This window comes from Bacillus rossius, chromosome 8 (genome assembly GCF_032445375.1).
Source record: "Bacillus rossius redtenbacheri isolate Brsri chromosome 8, Brsri_v3, whole genome shotgun sequence".
In the NCBI taxonomy this organism is placed as follows: Eukaryota; Metazoa; Arthropoda; class Insecta; order Phasmatodea; family Bacillidae; genus Bacillus; species Bacillus rossius.
Window position 1 is genome coordinate 28,955,507 of NC_086336.1, and position 26,265 is coordinate 28,981,771.

Below are 26,265 nucleotides of genomic sequence, written 5' to 3' on the forward strand. Positions count from 1 at the left end.
CCGGGACTTATTATTAAAACATTATAATATAAACTATATCGTGGTGTGCATTAATGTTGGAACCCAATTTTAATATTGACAATAACTTTTGTTTTTTTAAATGATGTGCCCAACCTAACTTCCAGTCATTTAACAAACATTTGAGCTGACACAAATGGTTTATTTGTTCATAATTTTACATCCTTAATTATAATTTTCCATATACCATCACAGATTCAAGCTAACCATATTGTTCGAGCTTTATTTATTGTGTAGAATCTGTATTCCAGTATTGAGGATTAGCCTAAAAGTAATTTTTTATTTTTATTTTGTAATTATAACACAGAATATTATACATGCACACACACTCACAGAGAAAATTTTTATCCACAATGAAGATCCTAACGTTAGTATAGATCTAGATCAATAATTTCATTAATGTTTTGTTATGACGTTGTCACGTTTAACTATCGTCCGTAAACCGACTTTACAGACAACCAATTTTTTTTAACGAACAATGGTGTTTTACAGTTACACATATAATTCAAATTACACCCGGGATCTTTTGCACAATGTTTTAAAAAATATTGTAACACATTATAAATAATTTTGGTGTATTTGGGATGCGTATTTGTTATAAAATCGTATTATAAAAATGAAATGATAATATTCCCGTACGGTGCTGCCATGTACGGTAACGGACGCGAAACGAACAAATCGTGCTCTCTACAGCTGCCGTGGGAACCAGGCACTCGTTAATACATATTTGCCTTTGTTTATCGCGATGGGCGTCATTATTAATGAATTATAAATAAAATTTCGTGCCAGGAGCCACAATTGCATATCATTTTGAGCACTGGAAGTCATAAAAGCGTAAAATATTCTTGACGAATTTTAATCTGTGGTTTTGATTGCTTATTACAACAACACTTTCGCCAATAAAGGTTAATAATTCATGCATTTTAAAAATCTGATTACTTTTATAATTTCAAGTATTTATTCTTTTATTATTAAAAAAAAGTAGCATCTTTCGGCGAGTGCAGTAATAATAGGTTATTTTAGATATTTGATTACAGATCATTTATATGAAAACTTGTTCATAATTATATTTAAACGAAAATTTATGTGTTTTTCATTGCTTATTACAATAACAATTTCGGCAAAAAAAAGGTTAAATATTCTTGCATTTTAAAAATCTGGTTACTACTATTATTTCAAGTATTTATTCTTTTATTATTAAAAAAAGTAGCATCTGTCGGCGAGTGCAGTAATAATCGGTTATGTTACAATTGATTAAAACATTATGGTGATTCATATAATTGATGATAGATATTTGATTACAGTTTATTTATATGAAAACTTGTTCATAATTATATTTAAACTTTATAGCTAAACGCCAGTTTTTACAATTAATTACAAATCATCTACACGTGAACTGTTTCGTCGACTGTTTATAAAGTGAAGTGAAAAAATGTGGTTTTCATTGCTTATTACAACAACAATTTCGGCAATAAAGGTTAATTATTCTTGCATTTTAAAAATATGATTACTAGTCTATAATTTCAAGTATTTATTATTTTATTATTAAAATAAAAATTATTCAATTTTATTCTTAAAAGTATGCAATCATTTCATCAATGTTTGGTTATGATGTCACGTTAAACTATCGTCCGTAAACCGACTTTACAGACAACCAATTTTTTTATACAGTTATATACATCGAACCATGATATATGTTAGAATTTTTGATTGGAACAATTACTTAAATATAATTTTTGTAATTTCTCATCAGCGAGAGATATTTTTCTCATACAAGAAACCTGTAGCAAGCAGTTCTGCTTTTTAACAACAGATGGCACCACGTGTTGCGGAGTGGTAAATATTATATATTTTTTAAGTGAAAACTTCTATGTGAAGGTTTGGATAGGGAGTAAATTTATGTAAGTCATCATCGACATGGTCACGTGACGTATTAACTATAACACGTGCGAAAATTAACGTATTATTACTTCACCTTCATTGATAACACTCGCGGGGAACACTAGCTTCTTCTCATGGAGTCAGGAATTGTCAGGTGACGGTATGCTGCGACGTAGTCGTAGTCACTTTTTAACCTCACCATCGCCTTATTCTCTCGCCCAAAACATTGCGTCAATTGTGCTTGATAACGTCTGCTGATATTTAGTAAGTATAAATTCGATTCTCTGTCGTTAAAACCTGTCACTTTTATTTTAAAAATTATAATTTAAAGCTGTTTGCACAATTCAAAATACAACACTTCCACCAATGTTTTAAGCGTCCAGCCATTACGACGCATCAATTACCTAAAGAAAAAAAGGCATCGCACAGTTTACATGTAATCTTGCATACATGGAGGCCCCCTACTTGTGCGACGTCTGAGCGGGCTAAGCCAACCGATAAACAATTCAACGATGACACGCGGTCGAAGGAGGGGGTAGTATTGGCGAGTATTTTTGGTGGAGGGGGAGAGGGTTATGTGGTGCGGCCAAGAAGACTGGATCCCCCGGAGAGTGAAAGTTCAAACCGACCGGCGGTGGACGTTTGGACTCCGGTATAAAACACCGCGGTGACGGAGCCGACACCAGCACTCCATCCACTGCTCTCCACACACGACCATGAGGCTCCTACTGGTGAGTACACACTGCGGGGCAGAGCCTACCCACGTGGTGCAGTCGGATGCATGCCGGCTTTCGGCGCGAGTTGCTCCTGGCTCGAGTCTCGGTTAGGGCGCCCGCCTAGTCAGGGGTGTATCTGTGTTCGTGCGAAGCTCGCTGCTGATTATCGTCGTGCATAGCGCAACTGTGTTATTTGAGCGGTAACCAAGAATTAATATGACGGAGAAATGAACATACATATGTAATGCAAGTCCCTCGAATACTTTTAAGTATCTGTGCACGGTGTATAATGCCTAATAGATTATCCTGAAAACAGTCATTTTAGCTATTTTTACTCGTGTTATAAACCGAAATATGGAAACCGAACTCCTTACCTGACCTTAGTGTATTCTACTATGCTACTCGTAAATATACACCACTCTGGTATCATGAACATTTATCAAATTGCGTTGTTTTTCCTGAAGCTCTGCACACTATATGTGTGCGCGGGCTAGCAGTCATTAACGCATGGGTGTGATTTTGCACTTAACATCTAAAATTGGCAACAACCTAGTCTAGTCAATGAAAACAGTGAAATAAATTGTCAAAATATATTAAGAAGTAAATAAATTGAGAGGGTAATTGCTTGGTCATCGAAAAATAAACATTTACTAACGTGTCGAACTAAAATTAATATTATTACATTTTAACAGCGATATTGGTGTAAAGTCAAATGTGTGACTCGCATTCTGTTCAAATCTCGGTCAGGCCATGCCTATTTATGTTTCCACGGTTTTCCGACTTCAGGAAAATGCCTGCTTGGTAACTAGTCATTGATATCATACCTTCACTTGAAGAGAGCACGCCCGTCTCTGATGGCCAAGTTACAGTCGAGAAGTTAGAACCAAATACACTCCCGGGCTCACTGAAGTTACGTATTTGACTCGTTCAGCATTCAATATTTTTTTTTACTTTTTAAATGGCACTGTAGAACTAAATTTGCAATTATTATTCATTAAAGAAAACTATAAAAATATCTTATTATTATTGACCATGATGAAAATATTACAAAAAAAAATATTATATAAATTTTTTAGTGAATTTTAAAAAGTATTTATTAACGTGTTGCATGTAAACGTCACAATACTAAATGAAAATTCTAAAAAAGTCCGTAGGAATTACCCTAAAGCGACAGCAATGACACTCAAATATACAAGTGGCGGGTGAGTCACATCATTAAGGCCGCCGTCTACACGTACACGCATATGGAGTGCAAGGCTTGAGGAAAAAACCACGAGACGCACTTAGTTTCCCTCCCTAACCCGGACCCCTTCCAAACACTTTCAGTTTTTAGGTAGATTAGGAAAAAAATCGCGATTGAACAACTATTAATGATATCCGAGTGGTCTCTCTTTAGGATAATCGTTAACGATAGCGCTGAGGGCAGATAAGTAGTCTGTTTTCACATTTAGTTTTTGAAATATATTTTAAAAACAGTGAAAATAGCTTATTAATGTTTTAAGAATAATTTTTAGGCATGAAACAAAGGCACAGATTCTTAAAAACATTTAAGGGACTTGCATTACAAATTTATCTTTATTTCTTTGTCATATAATGGTATCGTTACTGCTTAAATTTGATAGTTGCACTTTGGAAGCGATACCGCGCTAGATGCACCACCGATAGTCGCACTGATCATCCCGCCTCAATAACACGTGTACTTTCTTGACCAGGCGAGTTCAACTCCGCACGTTAAGGGCTCCGCCCACCCGGGCACACATAGGCCCTACGGCGTGCAGAGCTTTAGTAAAAACAACGCGATTTCAAAACTACTCAAGTTATCTGAGTGGGACCTGTTTACAAAAAGCTTTTAAGAATTCGCTGATGGCCGAAAAGTACTTTTGATTTCGAATTGAATTTTTAAACTGTATTGTAGAACAGTTAATATGGCTAAAACGCATGTTTTCAGAGTAATTTTTAGGCGTAAAACTGCCAGTACTGAATCATAAAAGCACTTAAGGGACTTGTATTACACCTTAATCTTCATTTCTGGGCCTTATCATGTTACGTTCACCTCTCAAATTTCATAGCTATTCTGTGACGACGAGAATACTGCGCGTCAGTTCAGAGCCTTGCACTTAGAGGCTATAGCGCGCTAGAAATACCCCCAGCGTCGTGCTTATCATACCGCCATACTAACACACATACACCCCTGACGAGGCGGGCCCCTCAAGTAGCCACCACTTGAAATAAAATAAATGGAGCGTCTGTTAGTAATCTCTAATAAAAAAAAAATTGTTTATTAAGTGCCAAATATTATTATAGGTACAGCCAATAGGTAAAACGGTAACATTAAAATTCTCTTTCAAAAATAATTTTAAAAAGGTTATCAAATAATTTTAGTAATAATTACACTTTCAGGTAATAAATAATAAAACAAATAATTCAAATAACATTTAAAAAATATTCAGATAATTTTTTAACACTGCCTTAAAATAAGTTAAGTTGTCTAATACTCAGTAACAATATATATAGTATTTTTAAATAAAATAATACTTCCAGGTCACCGCGTTGTTGCTGGCTGCTGTAGCCGCAGTACGAAGTGAAGCCACCCAGGAGAAGAAACAGGACAAGAGAGGAATCCTGAGTGGCATCGGAGGCGGATACGAAGGCGGCTACGGAGGCGGTTATGGAGGCGGCTATGGCGGATACGGCCTGAGCAGCGATCTTGGATATGGCAGCTCTAGTCTGAGCAGTGGTCTGGGATATGGCTACGGTTCCGGTGGCTACGCTATCGGATCTGGAATTGGCCTTGGGTCTGGTCTCAGCTCTGGTCTAGGCTCTGGAATCGCGCTCAGCTCTGGTCTAGGATACGGCTACGGATCAGGCGGTTACGGCGGTAGTTATGGAGTCGGCCTTGGTTCAGGACTAGGCTCTGGTTTTGGGTTGGGCTCCGCTGTTGGCTCTGGCGTTGGAATCGGCTCCGGTATCGGATTGGCTGCGGCACCAGCGGTGCAGACTGTGACCCGGACCGTAGCAGTTCCTGTGCCCCAGGCTGTGCCCGTGACCGTCAACAGGCCCGTTCCCGTGCCAGTTCCTCAGCCCGTCCCAGTGTCTGTGCCCAGGCCCTACACCGTCAGAGTTCCTCACCCTGTTCCCGTCTCTGTGCCCAAGCCGTACCCTGTCAGCGTGCCCAAGCCATACGCCGTGCCTGTTCCTCATGCCGTGCCTGTGCCAGTCCCTCAGCCCTACGCCGTCAGGACCCCTTACCCCGTTCCCGTGCGAGTGCCCCAGCCCGTGGCTGTGCCAGTGCCTCACCCCGTGCCTGTGGATAGGCCAGTAGTCGTCGGTTCCAGTGGCCTGGGAGGAGGAATCAGCAGCATCGGCCTCGGAGGAGGTATCGGCTACGGATCTGGAATCGGAGGAGGTATCAGCGGTGTCGGTCTTGGCGGCTCCAGCCTGGGAGGTATCGGCTACGGATCTGGAATCGGAGGAGGTATCAGCGGCTTCAGTCTTAGCAGCGGCAGCCTGGGCAGTATCGGCTACGGATCTGGAATCGGAGGAGGCATTAGTGGCGACAGTCTTGGCCACAGCTACGGTTCGGGATACGGTTATGGATCGGGTCTTGGATCAGGTTACAGTTTGGGAGGCAGCGGATACGGCACCGGCAGCATCGGCCTTGCAACCGCGAGCTTAGGAGGATCCGGTTATGGACTGGGATCCGGCTCTAAGTACGGGTCTAATTATGAGTCACACAAGATCTGGTAATACTTGCCAGAATGTTTGGCGTTGAAACTGAAAGTTCCTGTAACTGTAAACGTTAAAGTTTTGCCTGAAATATCATGGTCTCATTATAGTAAATTGTAGTTGTTCATAGTTAAAAAAATTTTAATGAAAATACCTAACTGTTTTGTTGATTTTTACATTTATTTTTATTCTGTGTATGGAGTGTTCTTTTTTATATGATTAGATTTATATTGAATAAAGTTATCATGATCCTTTAATCTTTTTCACTGTGTTATTAAACCCGAAACGTTTACTCATATCAAAGATTACGTCATTGTGATTGTCATAGTTAGATTTTAAACTTTTTATTTTTAATTTTACAAATAATTTATTATAATCACCAACGATTTAATTTTGAATGCTACATATATATAAATATATTGTTATCTTTAGATTTAAAAGTTTTTGAAATATGAACATAACATTCTTTGAATACAGTAGGCCTACTATTGATCTTTACATTAGGCTATAAACACAATTCCTTCATGTTAAATACAAGTAAAATGCTTTATTAAATATAACAACCAAAAACAAGTAAAAAAATTGAGAATAAACACTTTAAATTTTGGTGTCCTAGACAAACCGAAAATAAAAATCTGCTAATTTGGTTACCAAAAATTAATTGTATTAGGCATTTTAAAGTATAATATTTTTTTGCTTCTGCAATACAGATATGATTATGCGATTTTCCATTTCATATATGTAGTGTTTGACGATAATATAACAAGATGCAAGTCCATGGCACGCAAGTAAAAAATTAATTGATTTTCCGAGGAAAATCACCTAATTCATGATGGTACTTTGTTATAAAATTAGTTCTTTTTTTCCACTTACGTAAAGCAATCTAACTAAAAGTACTGTTAAGACTGTAATATACTGACACACATTATTTCAATTTTAAGTCGCTATAGTTGTATTTTCAAGAGTTTTCGTGTATGCTCCACAATACTGTTTCTATATATATATATATATATATATATATGCATGTATACTTGTACAGCCATTTATCTGAAAAGGTATAAACACATCACCGTTCATAAATTATTACTTTAAAAAAGATAATTATACAATATAAGGTAACTCGGGGGAAGATGCCACAGTTAAGGGGTTTTAAACTAACAAATTTCGAATTACACATGAAAAAAAATTTAGCATTAGGATACCATTTTCGTTGTATATTTGTGTATGCCAGAAATGGACGAAAAGTATCGTAAAAAATAAATGGAAATAAAAATTAACCAAATGTTAAGGCCCGTATAAGTGGCATGTTCCCCCAATAGTAAGGGTAAGATGCCACTTGATATGGGGGAAAATGCCACCATCTGTAAACTAAACAGTGATATTAAAAATATGATGAGGTTGTTATAAAGGTTGAACTTGTTAATTTCACATAACATGATGGATGAACAAAATTAATGTAGCATATTTATAATTTCACTTCACTACACATTTTATTTCTCTATGAACCATAAAATCAGTAATTTGTATTTATATCTTTGAATGTAATACTTCCTTGCTCAAGTAATGATATTTGTTTAACGAATAAGAAAGTTTTTTTCACAGTTCATATGTAATATTATATGACGAATATTTGTAAAACAATCTGGTATTGGTGGAAAAGATTTAACAAAAATTATTGCTAGCTAATAAAAGTTTTGTTTGGAAGGAATAGAGAAAACGAAAGGGAATTGATATAGGAACTTCGAATAGGAAAGACATGATATTTTATGACTGCAGAAATTGAACTTATAACTGGTGAAATATTTTGAAGAATTATAAGAAATGATAGTTAATAGTAATAATATTAATGATTTGAAGAGAGTAAGGGAAATAAAGAAGAATTATTATTTATAAGAAGATTTGAGTACTACAAGTCGATACCAGGAAGAAGACTACGAGTATAAACTACGAAGACTGAAATCAGATTAAGGCATTTCCAGGACGAAGAAAAAAGTATTTCTAATTTTCAACTGTACGAGAACATACGGAAACGACGCGAGGCGTTCCCAGGACGAAGACGATCAACGATAGGCGTTCCCAGGACGAAGACGATCAACGATAGGCGTTCCCAGGACGAAGACGATCAACGATAGGCGTTCCCAGGACGAAGACGATCAACGATAGGCGTTTCCAGGTCGAAGACGATCAACTATCGGCGTTCCCAGGACGAAGATGGTCATCTAGAGGCGTTTCCAGGACGAAGTTTGAAACAACGAAAGGCGTTCCCAGGACAAAGACTACTCGTTAATACTAGGCGTTCCCAGGACGAAGGTACAAGACAGCGAATGGGCGTGCCAAGGATGAAGACGCAGAAGATTCATTGCTGAGGTCCTGGCTGAAAGAAGGCAAACCTAGTAACGCATAGTTCGTTACCACGGAACTATAATAACAGGTCTGTTATATAATGATGAATGAATGTCACCACATTTACTAGCTTGCAAAACTGACAATCGGGAATAATTAATATCACTTGAAATCCCTTACTAAATCTTTTCACACTACCAGATTGCTAAAGTTAGAGACAACTTGAGTTAAAATTCGCAAAAAATTTGTATACAAGCTAATCCAAGGTTTTACGAATTTTTCCACGACATACCCAACTCTACCCCTGAATAGTCCGAACAATAATAAAAGATATTTTAATTAATGGTGTGTATTACAAATTAATTAAAATAGAAGTAATTGTAATGGTTATTCATTATTACAACTTCGTAGAAGTTTTTGGCGCTCACAAATTAAACTAAATGATTCGTTATTTTGTTCTTATCATATAAATACACCAGAACGAGTCTAAGTACTTTCGAGTCTTATCAATTCAAATATATTTACTATAAATAATAAAGAATTTGATAGCTAAGGCCCGTTTAGTGTTAAGAAAAAGTAGTTATATTGGTTTTTATAGTAAATATAACATACAGATTTACACAAAATAACACTTTGTTTACAAAACTCTGTTAAAGAACATCATGGCATACCTAACACGTATCACAATGTAAATTTCTGAACTACAATCTTCATGAAACCATTTTCTACGTGCAACACATTGGATCCAGTCACACTTGAGACCTTTTTTAGCATAGAAGTACCCATTACATACTGCACAAAAATCATCACTACCATTGATATCTAGTTCACTGTCACTCTTACTATCTTGGCAAGTTTCGCGACTACACGAAGTCGATGAGCTCACTTTCCTCTTTCTGTTTCTTTGGGGAGCACGTTTGATCGTTTTCTCTTTGGCATGTTGTTTCATCTTGTTTTTCATCTTGATATCCTTTTGAAGTTGTGATTTTCGCATGTCCATTAGTCTTGCTGGTGAATTCAGGACCACTGCTGTTTGCTTCTTACGACCAGTTGGCTTAGGCATAGTAAGAACAGGAACAGGCGATATTTCTTCGAAGGAACTCATGCTGTTATCTTTATTTGTCGAATGTATTGACACATCAGGCCGAATCAGTTGCCTCGTTTTCAGGAGCATAGGAGCAAGAAGCAGTTGTCGATGCAATAGGCATCGTGACATTTTCTGTAAGAGTAGAAGAATTTTCACTTGTAAGAACTTTATCAGCATATGCTGCTGTATTTAGGTTGTTACCAGAAGCATTGTCTGATAGAGCGAAAGCATGTACAGGAATTTTTTGCGGGTTGTAAAGATAGATGCCACAAGCAGAAAATCCTGCACTACCATTGCCCATTGTTGCGGTTCGACTCCAAGCTGAATTCAACAATGTTCCAAATTGGAGACGTGTCAGTTTTCTGCCGGAGTTGCTGTAAATCCAAGTGTTTACAGCTTGCTGCCAAAATGTCTTCAAAGATTTGAAAAACGACCAGTCTAAGGGTTGCAGATACTGGGTTGTGTGGCTTGAAAGGCAGATTAGTATTATGTCGTTGTCTGCAGCGAAGTCCAGTACATCAACATCTGAGCAGTGGGAACTATGACCATCCAAATCAAGCAAACACTTTCCTGCTTCCTTTCGAGGCAAAACATGTCTTTTTAACCAGTCAAAAAAATATCTCAGTATTTACGCAAGCAGACATTTAATTCATTTTGATGTGTGAGCCAGGTGGCAGGCCGTCTTCAAATTCAGGCTGCTTTCTTTTTCCTTTAAAATTTCTGTATGAGGGCAAGAAGATCCTTTCGGCATTGCAACAAGCAATTACGCTGATCGTCTCACCTTTCTCTCCAGGTATAACATGGTGAACATCTCTATTACCTTTGGTAGCTATCACTCGACCTGTTGATTTAAAGACCACACTCGCCCATGTTGTAAATCTTCCTTGGGGCACTGAGAAAGTAATTTTCTTCACAAACATGCAAAAGCACTTGAAAATAGTTGTCAACTTATTTACGGGACATTCCAAGTCCACGTGCGATGGAGATACCCTGTGCCTTCCTAAGTGTTACTTCAGGTTGACGTTTCAAAAACAGTTGTAGCCAGTCATATTCAGCTAATTTCGTTTCAGTGTGCTCCTTTAGTAACATTTCCAGCATCAATTCGTCTTTTCAATGTTCTGTAGGGTATGTGATGAAACTGGGACGAATCCCATACTTTCATTTTCCCGTTTTTCACATCTTCAGAAGAAAGAAGTAAGTTTTCTTCCGACCAGGACGCAAGATCCGATTTCCTCTCGTACCTGCGGGGAATAACCTGTTTGGGAAAAGGTGTAGAATTAAAAGCTTTGCTAAAAAGTAGTTAATACACAGAAATAATATTGTTATCAACATGGAATTATAATACATTATCATGGGGGAAGATGCCACTTGACGTGGCATTTTACCCCACGTATTGGGGTAACACGCCACTGACACTTTTGTTACTCCAATATTCTCAGCGGGAATCGCCACACTTCACTTCAAATGCGTTAAAGAGTGTTGAATCTTCGTATGCCACTAGTTTTATGCATAAATATAAATTAAATTTCTTACGTCTTACGAAATGGTAATAAAATATTATAAGATACGTACTCACCATTCAATATATTCATATATTTAACCATAAAACGATGAAAAAGGGTCCTACACGCCGTGACTCCTCGTGGCTTCTTGTACATGTTCAGCGCTGTTGCGCTACGCGGTTGGAGCTGCTATCTGTGTTTTTGTTCGGAAATACGTCCGCCTCAGGCATCTTCCCCCGACAGGCATCTTCCCCCCGGTTACCTTACATATTTTTTAATAATTACGAAGGTGCTTTTATTCCAAGATAAGTTCTGACTTGCAAAAGAAAAATAATGTTTAAATTTCGTAATTGTATTTAAGTTAGAGCGATAATAAAAAAATCTTATTGAAGTTAAAATTTTGAATTGCAAGGCAGTTAAAATATAAAATTAATTTAAGATTCTTCCATGTTATAGTTTCTATTCAATTTTTTTTAAAACTTTGACGACATATTCACCAAAAAACCTTAATTTTTGTGAAAACTTAACATATGACTTTTAAAACTTATTAAGTTTCAATACAAAATATGTCAACTATCATTAAATATTTTACCAAGCTATAACAATGCCATTTTTATTTCTACTTTCCTGTAGCATTTGTCGATGAAGGTTGAGTTACTCTTTCTTTGTAAAGCCTTTGATGAATTTTATCGCTTGGAAGGAATTTATTTCCGCAGTATTATAAAATTATATTGGTACGCACAAATAAAATAATTTTGGATTTAATTGATAGCTATCAAATTAGAATTAAATAATAACGTAAACGAAATGTTTATATACACAGGCAGTATATTTATGGGTGTGAATGTATATAACTATGTTTTAATAATCCGTTGCCACACGGCCAGTTATTGCGGCCCGCCTCAATATGTGATATATTACTAAAAGGAATACTGCTTTATTTCAGAACGATAAGTATTGAATGTTTTAATGCGATATGTGAGCTAAATGTTTACTTTTCATCATTTATAAAAATTGGATTTGAATTTATGATGTGACTGAGTAACAAAAAATACATAACAATTATTTACAGTTCTATTAGCTTCAGAGTAATTTTTTTAAAAATCAAAATTCACGCATATTTTATCCCTTTATCCGTCAAATAAAAAACAAATTACTGTGTATATAAGTCATGCTCTTTATGTATATAATATATTTTGAATTTGTAATACAAATATTTTTTATTTATTAATGTTATTTTGTAATAATTTTATTTACTTCAAAAAAAATTTATTTTTTTATTTACAAAACAAAACTTGCGAAATTTTCATCACCATATAGGTAAATTTTATTAAATTATAAAAAAAAAGTGTGTTTTAGTGTGATCGCTATCTAAACCACAAATCCTAACTTCAACTTGTTTGTGTTCAGAGTAATGATTATTTTATAAAGCCTCCATTGGATATTAAAATAATTAAATTAATGTGTATATGGCAAACCATATCCGTTCGGGGACCAAGTGAAGAAGTGTGCGTTCAAGACAGTGAATACTCACATTTACAATTCCGACAATGTGAAGCAGTCTGTTAAACACAATATCCAGAAACTCTTTCGGGAAGAAAAAGACTATCTAGGCAAAGGATCTGGCTGGTCTCTGTCTTCAATAAACCGACTGGAGCTAAGTATAACTCATTTCAGGCCAATTCAAAACTAAATGATTATAAGATTGCTAACTTTCGCAAGTGTTCCTTTAGTATAGGATCTCAGTAATAAGATTTATGTTTATCATTTTCGAAGTTTTATTTCTTAAACATGAAATTTTTTGGTCTTTTAATTCGATTTTTTTTTGCGTTGAGAAAATATCGAACCAAAGACGGATATTGATCAAATCAATCACTAAATTAATGAGTGATTTTTTGATAATTTTTGGAAATATTCCCGAATTTATGGTCAAATAATTACGAATTTCTAAGTTGGCATCCAAATATCAAGATGGTGGGCGTCACAGTAATAATAAATGATTACTTTACTCTAGTGGGTGAAAATTAAACTAACATAATGGCAGCGCACTCTAGCAGACGTAAACAAGATGACGGGCTCCAGCAAATGAAAACATCATGGCAGACGTGACGTCATACTAGCTTTCGATATGTACCCTGTCAATGGAGGAGGGGGGGAGGTCAGTCGGCCGGCGGCTTCCATGAAGGAAGGATCTGTCTTTTTTTTTATTTTTGCTATCGCCAGATTCGAACCGAGGACTCCATGATGTAAGTGCGTTTTTCAGATAATATTTGATAAAAATATTTGTTAATTAAATTTGTTTCCCGATTTTGTAGTATAAAAATTATGGATTTTCATGATCGAAGTCATAACTAAAAGTGCAACAATCTATAATCCAAGATGGTGTTCATAATGAACACGCAACGATTATATCATACACGTCCAAGGTGGTTGGCGTAACGAAATTTGCAACATTTCTGTAATCCAAGATGGCGACCATAACAAACTGGGCAACGGTTTTTTAATTAATATTTTATCAAAGTTTGATTATTTAAGTTTCTAAATTTAAACTTTCCCGATTTTGTAGCATAAAAATTACGGATTATCAAGATGGTGGCCGTAACAAAAAGTGCAACAGTTTAGTCTTGATACAAGATGGCAGTCATTCACCCTCATTATCTAGGTCATGATCTCTGAGGCTTAGGGAGGCTTGTATATATGTATTTTGAATCCTCATTATGGACTTATGAAGCCTTTTGCATTGTTTAGGACTAAAACGGGAAATTTTCCCTGAAAAGAATTTTTCCCTCGAAATAGAGACATTTTGTAGTATTTTTTAGTCATTTCGAGTCATTTTTGAGTCCAAGATGGCCACTGTGACGATAGAGAAATCTGTCATGGACCCCATCCACATTCAACAGCCTGAAGCCTGGGCTCGGAGCCCCATTTGTATACTTCTCTTCAAAAATACAAACAATTCTGAAGTAATATATTAAAAATTCTTTTAAAAAACCACTTACATCAAGCATTTAATATTCTTCCATTAAAACAATTGACTACTACAGAACCTGATGTTACACCGATCTGTATGATATCAGGGCAGCCATCATGGATTCACCATATGTAGCTAGAGATTTATGTCATCATATTAGATTAAAATTTTACCTTCCAGAGTGCAGGATTACCATATTTTCACCTGTCTTGACATCCGCAACATTGTCGGGCTTCGTAGCAAACTCTTAAAAATCCATAATTTGAGCTAGAAATTCTAAAAAAAAAAAATTAAAAAATTAAAAACCAGCAATTAATTTATATGGTTGATTTGATCGATTCTTGTTCTTGGTTCAATCCTTGATCGATGCATTAAATAAAATTTCAGGTGAAATATATATATATAATAAAAATATTATATATATTATTAATTTGACATTGAAAAGACAGGTTCGAGAAAATTATTACAAATAAAAAAAAATATTACAAAAATTTTAAGTATTAGGTATATGAATGTATATCTGGGGATTGTAGTCGGAGAGTAAGTAGAGGCATACCGGGTCCGTTATTTTGCTGTCAAATTTCCTTAAAATACCTCAAAATTGTCTTAAATACCTTAAAATTCAAAAAAATGTCTCTACTTCGAAGGAAAAAATTCCATTTTAAGAAAAATTCCCGATTTATTTCTCAAAAAAAAAAAATGAAAATCAGAATTGCCTCAAAACACCTTGGCCTTATAAAAAACAAAAATTCCTATTAGTGGCTTAAATTTCCCATGGGCAAGCGCCCTAAGCCGCCGAAGTCACGACATTGACCATAACCTTAAAGTTTTAATTCTTTAATTTTGGACCAAATATTCAAAAAAATAATTCAAAAATCTTTAAAAAAAATTGTTTACTGAAATGTTTAGTTAGTCAATCTATCCCTCCAAGTTTCGATTCCCTGCGAGAGTAAACATGTAATTTTTAAACAAAAATAATCAAAAACTTAATCACAATTTTAATAAATTTTAATAAACAAATCTTGCCTACATCACACGCGCAATCTTTGATTCCAGATATCAAGACATTTTGAATTGTGACTATTCGTCCGCCATCTGGAAAATCATTAATTCTAATTTTAAAATTCGGGAAATAAATTTTAAATTCATAAAACGTCATAATTAAATAAAACTTAAATAAAAATACTTACATAAGGGAGTTTTGAGTCCTCGGTTCGAAACCAGCAAGGTCAATCGAATATAAAATGGTTTTGGATCCTTCCTCCACGGAAGCCACCGGCATACTGACCTCCCACCACAAATGTCAAAGAATATGTTGGGTCAGCCAGTATGACGCCACATCTGCATATCTTTTTTCCGCTTCTTAAAAATCCGTAATGAATATGTTAAAAATTCGGAAAAAAAATCGAAATTCATAAAAATATTACTTAATTAAAATTTGATACTCAAACTTTTATAAAGGTACTGGGTTCAAACTCGAAGGGGAAAATCGGTTAAAAAGCTCCTTGGAAACCACCGGAAACTAATCCCCCCCCTCTCCCTCCCAAATCCCAAGGCAGATATTTCGTCAGCCAGTAAGATGTCCTTGCGGACATGTGGTTTTCGTCTGCTGGAGGCCGACACCTTGGATCCGACATATTGTTTTCGTCTGCTAGAGGGCGCTGCCACCATATTATTTTCAGTTTTATCTGCTAGGGTGAAGGTCAATTATTTCCAGAGCACCCAAAAGCTTGTAATTTAGCCGGCATCTTGGTAAATCGTAATAATTACCCTATAAATTTGTAAACATTCCACAATTCATGAAAAAAAATACTTGTTAAATAATGATTAATTCCATCGCCTCGGTTTGGTCCTTGATAGATGCAAAAAAGTAAGTTTAATTAAAATTACCTTTTGAGTGTAATGTATAATAAATAAAACATAAAATTAGATATATAGAATTTATTATTTAGTTTATACAAGTACAAAAAATCAAATGTTTTTAACCGTCTACATGTGTTAACAGCGCAGTTCTTCATGACAGTCGATTAACCAGAAACATCCAGTATTTAGTTAGACACATTAAGTCAGTGGTCAGGCATGAAATCGTTGGCCAAAAACATTCAGTTTGTGGCCAGGTATTTCCAGTCAGCGACCAGACATGTCCAGTTGTAGGCCTAATACCTCAGTTGGTTGTTAGGACTTTCAGTTTATGGTCAGGCACATCCAGTCTGTGGTCAGACACATCCATTAGTTAAATAGACACCTCCAGTCGGTGGCCTGACACATTAAGTCTATAACCAGCCACGTATTTATGTAAGATAGACACTTCTAATCAGTCTCAGGAGCGCATGTCCAGAAGGTGGCCAGCTACATCCAGTTGGCAGCCAGGCGCATCCAGTAGGTGGTCAAACGCAACCAGCCAGTAGCCAAGAGGTGTTTCTTGTAGATTCTAGGAGAACATTTTTAACATTTCATGTACAAATTCATGCGCACAGAACAAGTGCATTCGAACCAAAAGTTACTTTTCAATTTCAGATGTATAGACCAGGCATCTACGGACCACGTGGTTAGGTCATGTACAATGTTAGGCGTATAGGCCAAACGTCTCCGAACCAAGAGGTATTATTCGTTAATAAGCGACCAACATTTTAATCAGGTCATGTTCAATATCAGGCTTATATACCAGTCGTCTCCGAACCACAATTACAATCATACCCTGAGTAGAGACTTATCCATACACAATAAAAATGTAACCATATTGAAAAAAAGGAAGCTGATCCAAATAGAAAGCACAATAGATAAAAAGGAAACCAATTCCGTGACACATTTCATAAGAAAAAAACACAATTAAAAAATGTAAGCATATTTAGACGAAAATTCATCTCAGTAGAATAAGATTTTATATAAGGGATACGATTTCGTCATAGGGGCAAAGCACAGAGATACGATATTATCGAATAAATACAATCTCGCCATAGGGATACGTTCTCGTAACAGAAATACGATCTCGTTACAGTGATACCATTTGCCAAAAGGTAAACAAGCTCATCAATAGGATAGGATAATAAAGGGTTGATTCGTTACATTAAACGAAAAGGATAAAAATTTCACGAATATTATATTCAGTAGGATGCTATCGTAAATTTTACGCTAAGCTATATTGCCTCTAACAATATTTTACTCCAACTGTCTTTGTCTCCAACTGTTTTTGAATCCAAAAGTCAACGGCTCCAAAAGTCTTTGGCTCCAACAGTCATTGTCTACAAAAGTCCATGTCTACAAAAATCTTTGGCTCCAACAGTCTTTGGTTTCAAATTTCATTAGCTCCAGAAGTCATTGGCTCCAACAGTTTTGACTCCAAAATGTGTATGTGGAGACTTGGAGCCTAACCACCATCTTATTGTGACGTCATGGCGGCCATCTTGGATGACCTTGAATTTTACCTTTACCCCGGCGACCATTTTGGATCCGCCATTTTGTATTCTAAAAAATTCCGTCAATTTCAATTTCGCCATTAGGTTTTCTATAATTTTCCACCATTTTGTTTTCTATAACATTCCGCCATCTTGTTTTTCTATAACTCACTGCCATTTTGTTTTCTATAACTTTCCGCCATATTGAATTATGACATTACTGTCATCATCTTGAAAATCTTTATTTATTATCCGAATTTGATAAAAAAAATTCTTAAATTTATAAAAATATTAAGTAATCAAATTAAATAAAAAAAATTAATAAAAAACGCTCTTACATAATGGAGTTGGAGTCCTCGGATCTAACCAGGTGAGGTAAAATATTGGCGACAGGTCCTTCCCCGATGGAAGACGCCAGCAGACTGACCTTCCACCACTTATACCAATGTATATATATCACCAACTAGCATGACGTCATTTCTACCTTCTTGTTTTCGTCTGATGGAGGTTGCCATCTCATTTTCATTTGCTAATGTGCTATACCATCGTGTTGGTTTAATTTTTGTCCACTAAATTGTAGTATTCATTTATTATTACTAAGGAACCCGCCATACTGAACATTGGGTGTCATCTGGAAATTATGTAATTATTGTCCAAGAAATTTGGGACAAATTCCAAAATTAATTAAATTAATTTGCAATTAATTTACTTATTGATTCGAATTATATTTTATGTTTGATCTAGGATACAAGCACGTACAGGAATCAATCGGTTAACACAGTAAATAAAAGATGTTTTTTTGAGTTTTGTAATTTTTTTCAGAATTTCTATCTCAGTATTTACGAATTTAAGGATGGCTGCCACAGTAACCAACAAGGTGGCGAATCTCACGACATCTGACAATCTGGTAATCCTGCACTCTAGGTAGTAAAAAATTAATTTAAAAAAAGAACAGCAATTTCTGACTGACTAAAACAATATAGCGGATCCAGGATGGCTGCTATGAGATAATACAGATTGGTATAATATATGGTGGTGTAGGGATCAATCTGTTTACTGAGAACTTTTTTGAATATTGTCTATTTTTACACGCTTTATATTAGCTTCACCTGTATGTTTGTTTGTATGTTTGTTTGTATGTTTGTAACCGACTCCTTTGGGTACGATTTTTACCCACTTTAAAAGGCCAGATTTCATTCAAACTTTGTAGATTTATCGAGGACCGACGACAATACACTAATTTGATATGTTTATTCCATTAATCAATTTGCAAAATAAGATTTTTGTCAATTCATATATTACCAGTACATTGAACGAGATTAAAATTAAGACTATGAAATGCATGATGTCAATTTTTTTAAAGTATTTTAATAAATCATTTCTAATATTTCATATTTTTTGGGAAGTTTTTTAATAATATTTTATCAAGTTGGCCTTTTCGGGATCGAACTGAGAACACCTGAAATGATGGATATGAGTTTTAATAATTATTTGTTATTAATTCATAAAATGTTATTAATTTTAATTTTTTATCAACTTTGTTTTGTATAATAACTAACAGCATTTAAAAATTATGAGAAAACAAAATGGCAAACGTGACGTCATCCAAGATGGCCCCCGGAGTCCGAATATAAGCAAAAAGAGGCGAACACGCCCGAACAAAGTCAAATCCTGGTGGCAAGCAAATTAGCCATCAAGCCATAGTCCCTTTAGAAATACATTGCGCCCGTATGCCCTATTTTACACTACTTTCATTATTTTTGTTTTATTGTAAAGCCTACATATATTTCACTGTATATCATTCTAAATTACTCTTTGATGTTAATTACCGTTCTGCCAGGTAAATGATACGCGAGTGATCTGCTGTATATAAGTCAGAAAAATATGTATTACGTAATTCATTTATTGCTATCCACTCACGTTATAATGATTTTCTATGTTTTCAGAGATGGGTGATAAATTTTAATTTTCTTCCCATTTTCGAAACTTTTCTCCGTAAAGATTCCGAATCCAAAAATAAAATATTCATCATACTGAGTAATCCGCTGGCAAAGCCTACCCTTAACTGTAGCCTGTATTTCACCTGTTTCCAATCACATCAAGTTAATTGGTTTCATTTTTTAACACCATGACTGAAAAAAAAGTTATCATGAATTTGTAGTGTTCTGATAAGCTTGGGACATACTGTAGACCCAGTATTCGTAAGCAAGGCGAGGCTAGTACAAAAAATAGTATTTTGGAAAAATTAAAGTCTTTACCGAGAAATCATGAAAATTTATGTCATATAAATATATTTTCTTTCTAGTTACCCGAAAATTTACTAGAAAACAGTTTGACATGAGAAACTTGAAAGTATTAAACATATATTTTAAGATAGACTCTTAAATTTTTAGTTTTTAATAAGACCATATTTAAATAAGCATTGAATTTCTCTATTTTAATACAGCATGTATGGGTACATACAATGAAATATCAATGTTAATGAGAAAACACCATTGGTATTTAAAAATTATTCTCAAGTTTTATTGACGTGGTACATTATATTGTGTTGATAAATGCTTGAGTTGTCTTTCGAGTAACATATGGAAAAAAAATGTAAAATAAACAGGTATTTGGCTAAGAGAGTCATGATATAACTCAATTATCTCAGGAAGGATAAAAGTTATAATAAATCAAAAGCAGTATTTAAAATAAAAAATATATTTGCTTAAAAAGTTATACAAACGATCACATTTGAAAAAAAGTAAACAGGACTACAATGCAGTTCTTAGAGAGTGAAAACATGATGAACAGATATAACATTTTTTTACTAATAATGAGACGTAACAGATGATAGTAAAAAAAGGTAGCATAATTGCAATGAATGAGTTGTGAGAAATGACATGAAATGAAGTACGGCTTCAATCTCCTAGTGGTGCTTGCTGTACCCGCCGTAGGAACCATAAGATGACCCTCCGTTCAGGCCGCCCAGGTAACTCGGGACGTAGGTGCCGTGGAGGGCCCCGCCAGAACTGTAGCTAGATCCGGAGCTGTAACCGCCGCCCGAGCTGTAGCTGGATCCATAGCCGGATCCCGAACCATAGCCGATACCTCCGTAGCTGCCACTTCCCAGGCCGATGCTGCTGATGCCGTGCCCGATGCCAGAGTTGTAGCCGGATCCGATACCAGACAAAGAACTGTAGCCGGATCCGATACCCGATCCAGATCCGTAGTTGTATCCCGAACCGTAGCCGATACCTCCCAGGCTGCCGCCACCAAGACTGACACCGCTGATGCCTCCTCCGATTCCAGATCCGTAGCCGATACCTCCTCCGAGGCCGATGCTGCTGATTCCTCCTCCCAGGCCACTGGAACCGACGACTACTGGCCTATCCACAGGCACGGGGTGAGGCACTGGCACAGCCACGGGCTGGGGCACTCGCACGGGAACGGGGTGAGGCACGCGGACGGGGTAGGGCTGAGGAACTGCCACAGGCACGGCCTGAGGAACAGCGACGGGGTACGGCCTGGGCACACTCACAGGGTACGGCCTGGGCACAGAGACAGGTACGGGATGAGGGACACTGACGGGGTAGGGCCTGGGTACCGACACTGGGACGGGCTGTGCTACAGGTACGGGCACGGGCCTGTTGACGGTCACAGGGATGGGCTGGGGCACTGGAACAGCCACGGTCCGCGTCACGGTCTGCACGGCGGGCGCGGCGGAGGCCACCAGACCGATGCCGGAGCCGATACCGGAGCCCAGTCCAATACCGGAACCAATGCCGGAGCCGATGCCGGAGCCGATGCCAATGCCGGAGCCGAGTCCGTAGCTGGAGCCGAGACCGTAGCCGGAGCCGAGCCCGGAGCCGGAGCCGATCGAGTATCCGGAGCCAATGCCAGAGCTAAGGGCTATGCCCGAGCCCAGGCTGTATCCGGAGCCTATGCCGGAACCCAGGCCAATGCCGGAGCTGTAGCCAGAGCTGAGGCCGATCCCGGAGCCGAGAGCGTAACCTCCCGAGCCGTATCCGCCTCCCAGGCTGTAGCCGCCTCCATAGCCGCCACCATAGCCGCCTCCATAGCCGCCTCCATAGCCGCCTCCGTAGCCGCCTCCATAGCCGCCTCCGATGCCACTCAAGATGCCTCTCTTGTCCTGCTTCTTATCCTTGTCATCCTTGGTGGCTTCACTTCGGACTGCGACTACGGCAGCCAGCACCAAAGTGATAACCTGTTGAATATACAACACATTTGTATTTCCACGTGTCTTTTGAGCCACTTTCACTATATTATGTTAGTATTTTTTACTTTCTTTGGAATTATTTTAGACGTGAAACATTTTTTTAAACTCTTACACTTGAAAATTTATGAATACATGAGACCAAAATAGTGCAATTATGATAGTACAACCATAATTTTTTTTAAATGTTATATTAGTTTTTTCAATATTTTATTGCATTTTATATTTAATTTTAAAATACATGATCTTGATATGTCTTCTAAATTGTTATTCATTTTATATATAATGCTTTTTGAACGCTGTTACATAAAATATTTTATCTTAGGTATTTAGCAAGATTTTTTTTTTCTTTTTATGGGCATTTATCAATTTGCTTCTATGGAACCGTATAATGGCATATATTTTAAAAAATAATTGAGTATTATGTTTTTTTTATAAATGTTGTGTTTTTTCAGTTCTTAGTAGTCTATTTTATTTTTCAATAGCTGATTTTTCTCATACGCGACTAGTAAAAATAAGTCTAACTGTTTCACATTATAAACCAAATCTCTTTAAAAAAAAGAAAGAATTTTTATTATTTGTTGTTAATTTTTCTGAAGATTATTTGTGGTTTTTTGTTTTGATAGGTCACGTGAATTTCGGCTGAAGACATTTTACTTCCGACAAACATAAAAGTTAACCGTACTTTATTTTTGAAGTGGTCTTTCTACTAAGAGCCCTGCATTATGGATACGCTTCTTAGGCGAGCACAATAGCAAATGCTGCCAATCACCCACGGAATTATCGGTACACACTGAATGTCAGCCTCATGCATGGCTCAATACATTCCTTCCGCATTGTCTTTCAAGAATCGTCCATCCATAGTTGATTTCTCACCGGGTAATTGCGATAAATACTTCATTCAAAAATAAAATAAGTGCAAAATTATTTAAAAATTAAAGGTGGTAGGGCCTTATCCTCCTTAACAAACATTGTTCACACAACAGGTGATATCTGTTTGCGTTGGACTTAAATGGTTGTTGGTCAAACTTCACGACACTTAAAGTTTTTTTTACGAATCATCACATATTTACATGTAAAACACGCTCTATGTTTCAATAGTTGAAACAAATAAATCTAGATAAATCGTTCTGGAAATAAGTAGAATTCATTCATTTCAAAAATAGTGAAAACCTACTCATTTATGCAGAGAGTAAATTATACTAATACGGCTTTTTTTATAATAATTTCCACACATTTTTTTTTCTCAGAAAATTGAGTAACCCTGTTAAGTCAACGGTTTTCTAAGTCAGCAGAAGCTAAGACTTTCGTAGCCAGTCACAAACTACTTCTTGGATAATGTGTTTAGGCCACGTCTGTGCCTGACGTTTTGACCATGCCTTTATGCAGATATCTTTTTGCAAAATGATTTGAAGACGGCCGCAAAAGCCAGAAATTAGTCGACATATTCTTTTTTCTTCTAAAAAATGTGAAAGATTTTTCGTTTATTTAAACACATTATGCACCTAAATTGGTACTTTTCTATAGCATTAAGCCTGCAGACTAATCACGAGGAGGCATACGTGCTAACCTTAACACACTTTCGAAGCAGTCCTTCCTACCCGAGAATTTAACTAAAAAAAATTCTCGCATTTATCTTTGATTCTTCAACCAACCACTACACGGAGGTCAATTTAATAAGGTTGAATTAACCGTAATCATTAAGATACGGCGAAGGGAAACTAGATTAGAACGGAGCATTGGCTGAATATATAAATATGTAGGAAACATTAGTACGCCGAGTAAAAATTCCATCGGGGTGTAGGTGGGGTTAAATCTGGATAGAACTGATTTTACTTTATGGCTCTCGTGGTTATGCAACACACCGACTTTTCAGGGGTTTATCTTACCAGTGAAACAAGCGCGGTGTCATCTCTGAGAGTAAGGCTGTAAACAACGTGCAGTCTTCTTAACGTGCATATGAGTAAATTCAGCGGTTACAATAATAGTATATTTATGAGAATGAAGATAAAGGTGCAACGTAAGCCTCTCGTGTGCTTTGAAGAATTGCATGCCAAAAAATTATACCTTTAAATTGAGAGTTGTAGTCATGTTCACTATTCAAAAAGTATAGTTAAACTAAATATCGGAATCAGAACTATCCACCCGCCCTCGGCGTATTCTTACATGCACAGATACTAGTTGGATTTCACGAGCAGTTTTCAAAATAGCGTGGTTTCTTCTCAAGCTCTGCACACCAGGTATGCGAGGCACTCAAGGCGATGGAACCTTCGAGATTATAGCGGGCTCCTAACCACTCGGGTATATAAGTCGTGCGGGGATAGAACCCACTACCCTCACCACATGAGCGTTAGTAGTGGTTGCCACTGAAGACTCCGGAGCACGTGGGACAGTACTCACCAGGAAGCACTTCATAGCGTCGCTGCGGATGTGCTCGCTATGAGCAAGTGCGCTGGTTCGAGGACCCGGAGGAGCTGTTTGACGCCGGACCTCCTCCGCGGCCAGGTATATATACCGGCGGCGACTGCGTCGTCCCCCCACCTCCTTTCCCAACGCGCGCGGCCGCGACGAGGAGGGGCCCTCTTCATTTGACTTTCACTGCCCGGGATCAACTTTTTAACTTTGCACCTACCTCCCTACCATCGTGCAGCCCTTGTCTCCTGCGAGCGGCTGACCGACTCTTCCCCGCCCCGCCCCTCCCCGGCGAGGCCCGCTCGCTTCGTCCCCGCCTGAGGACGCTCAAGCACCAGACACTTGTGTGTCGGGTGGCGTGAAGCAGGGTTCAAAAGCCAATGGAAAAAATTGATAGTATTTATTGTTTGATAAATTTCATACAGATTTCCTTGATAATCAGGTCTAAAGCCGAGTTTAGAATTTTTTCTCGTTTTAATCGGAACCGTTTCATTATACAGTTTGAAAATTTTGTCAGCAAATGGAATGATTCAATAGTCAACGTAACTGCTCCAGGAGCGAATTCCAGCTAGATTGCGGAAACTATGTGTGATTCGCATCTAGATATGTAGTTAATAACACAATTTCCGTATATTTATCACGTTCGAAATTATTTTAAAAGATTCTTCGTTTAATTTTGTGACCGAGTTTCAAATTATAACTGTATTTGCAACATGACGACACATGAATTAGTTCGTTACATTTCACTAGCTAGTACTAATAGACACGCTCACGTTTTTTTACCCTACTGATCCTAAATTTATTTTTATACGCAATATTTCTATTGAGCAAAAAAAAAGTGTGTTTAAATGAACTATCCATTCCGTTGAGAAACTTCACGGTATCTCATAACGTGATAATTTTTCGAAAAACGCATGAGGCGTCGTGCTCTGCGGCGAGGGTTGCCAGGTCTAAATCCGAACAAAATTGGCGTAGCTGAAGTTTACGAGCAAGGACAGGTTCGAAACTTTTAAAAACAATAAATCTATGAACATTGTTTCAGTAAACATATAAGTGTGGCAAATGAGATAAGGTTTTTTTCATGGTAACAGTCTGGGTAGTCACCAAAGATGTGCACAGCAGTAGAATATAATAAAAGCTCCTGGCATTGTGTTCTGGGTGAGGATTGAGGATGGGGTCAATGACTGATTTCTCTGACGTCACGGCGACCATCTTGGACTCAAAAATTATTAAAATTGACTCAAAAAGACTAAAAATTCCAAAATATTCTTTTTGACTGAAAAAATTGCCGTTTTCTTCCTCAAAAACTCAAAAATTGAATTTCGAAAAACCTCAAAAGACGTTTGCCTTAGAAAACACATTTAATCCTTATTGAGGCTTAAGCTTCCATGTCTACAGCCACTGATAAGCCTCTGACATATTCCAGGATTATGACGTCACATTTGTACTTTTCGTTATGGGCGCCAAATTAAAATTCTTTATTTACTATCCGATTTTAATGAAAAAAATTTAAAACTTATATAAAATATTAATATATCAAAATTTAATAAAAATATTTAAAAAAACACCGTTGCACATATCGTACGGTTGCCATCTTGGATTCTAAAAATATTGCATGTTTTGTTATGCCCGCCTTCTTAGATGAAAATGACTTCATAGTTACACTTTTAGTTACAACTGCCATATTGTGTTCTATATCGTTGCACTTTTCGTTACGGCCACCATCTTGAAAAACCATAATTTTTATGCTAGAAATTTGGAAAAAATCTGAAAAATATAATAAAATTGTATTAATAAATTTTTAATAAAATAATATTTTTAAAACGCACGAACGCCATGATGTCCTCGGTTCGAACATAATAAGAGCAATTTAAAAAATAAAATTTCCCTATAGAAACAGAAAAATTCCCATTTTGAGAGAAAATGTTTCCTTCTTTCCTGTCAAAAATTCAAAAATTTTGTATTCGAAAAACTTTAAATGACTTTTTTTTGTAGAAA

General features: G+C 36.7%; 2 protein-coding genes across 2 annotated transcripts; one reads left to right on the forward strand and one right to left on the reverse strand.

Moving 5' to 3' along the window:
* The first annotated feature begins 2,586 nt into the window (after nucleotides 1–2,586).
* LOC134535293 (elastin-like) lies at nucleotides 2,587–6,598 on the forward strand. Its single transcript, XM_063374361.1, has 2 exons — nucleotides 2,587–2,630; nucleotides 5,157–6,598. Exons 1-2 carry the CDS (start codon nucleotides 2,616–2,618, stop codon nucleotides 6,360–6,362), a joined length of 1,221 nt encoding a protein of 406 aa, XP_063230431.1. The 5' UTR covers nucleotides 2,587–2,615; the 3' UTR covers nucleotides 6,363–6,598.
* A 13,457-nt stretch (nucleotides 6,599–20,055) lies between these two features.
* On the reverse strand, nucleotides 20,056–24,335 carry LOC134534681 (uncharacterized). The gene is made up of 2 exons (XM_063373145.1): nucleotides 24,256–24,335; nucleotides 20,056–21,846 (listed from the first exon to the last, which is right to left on the reverse strand). Exons 1-2 carry the CDS (start codon nucleotides 24,268–24,270, stop codon nucleotides 20,548–20,550), a joined length of 1,314 nt encoding a protein of 437 aa, XP_063229215.1. The 5' UTR covers nucleotides 24,271–24,335; the 3' UTR covers nucleotides 20,056–20,547.
* Nucleotides 24,336–26,265: the final 1,930 nt, after the last annotated feature.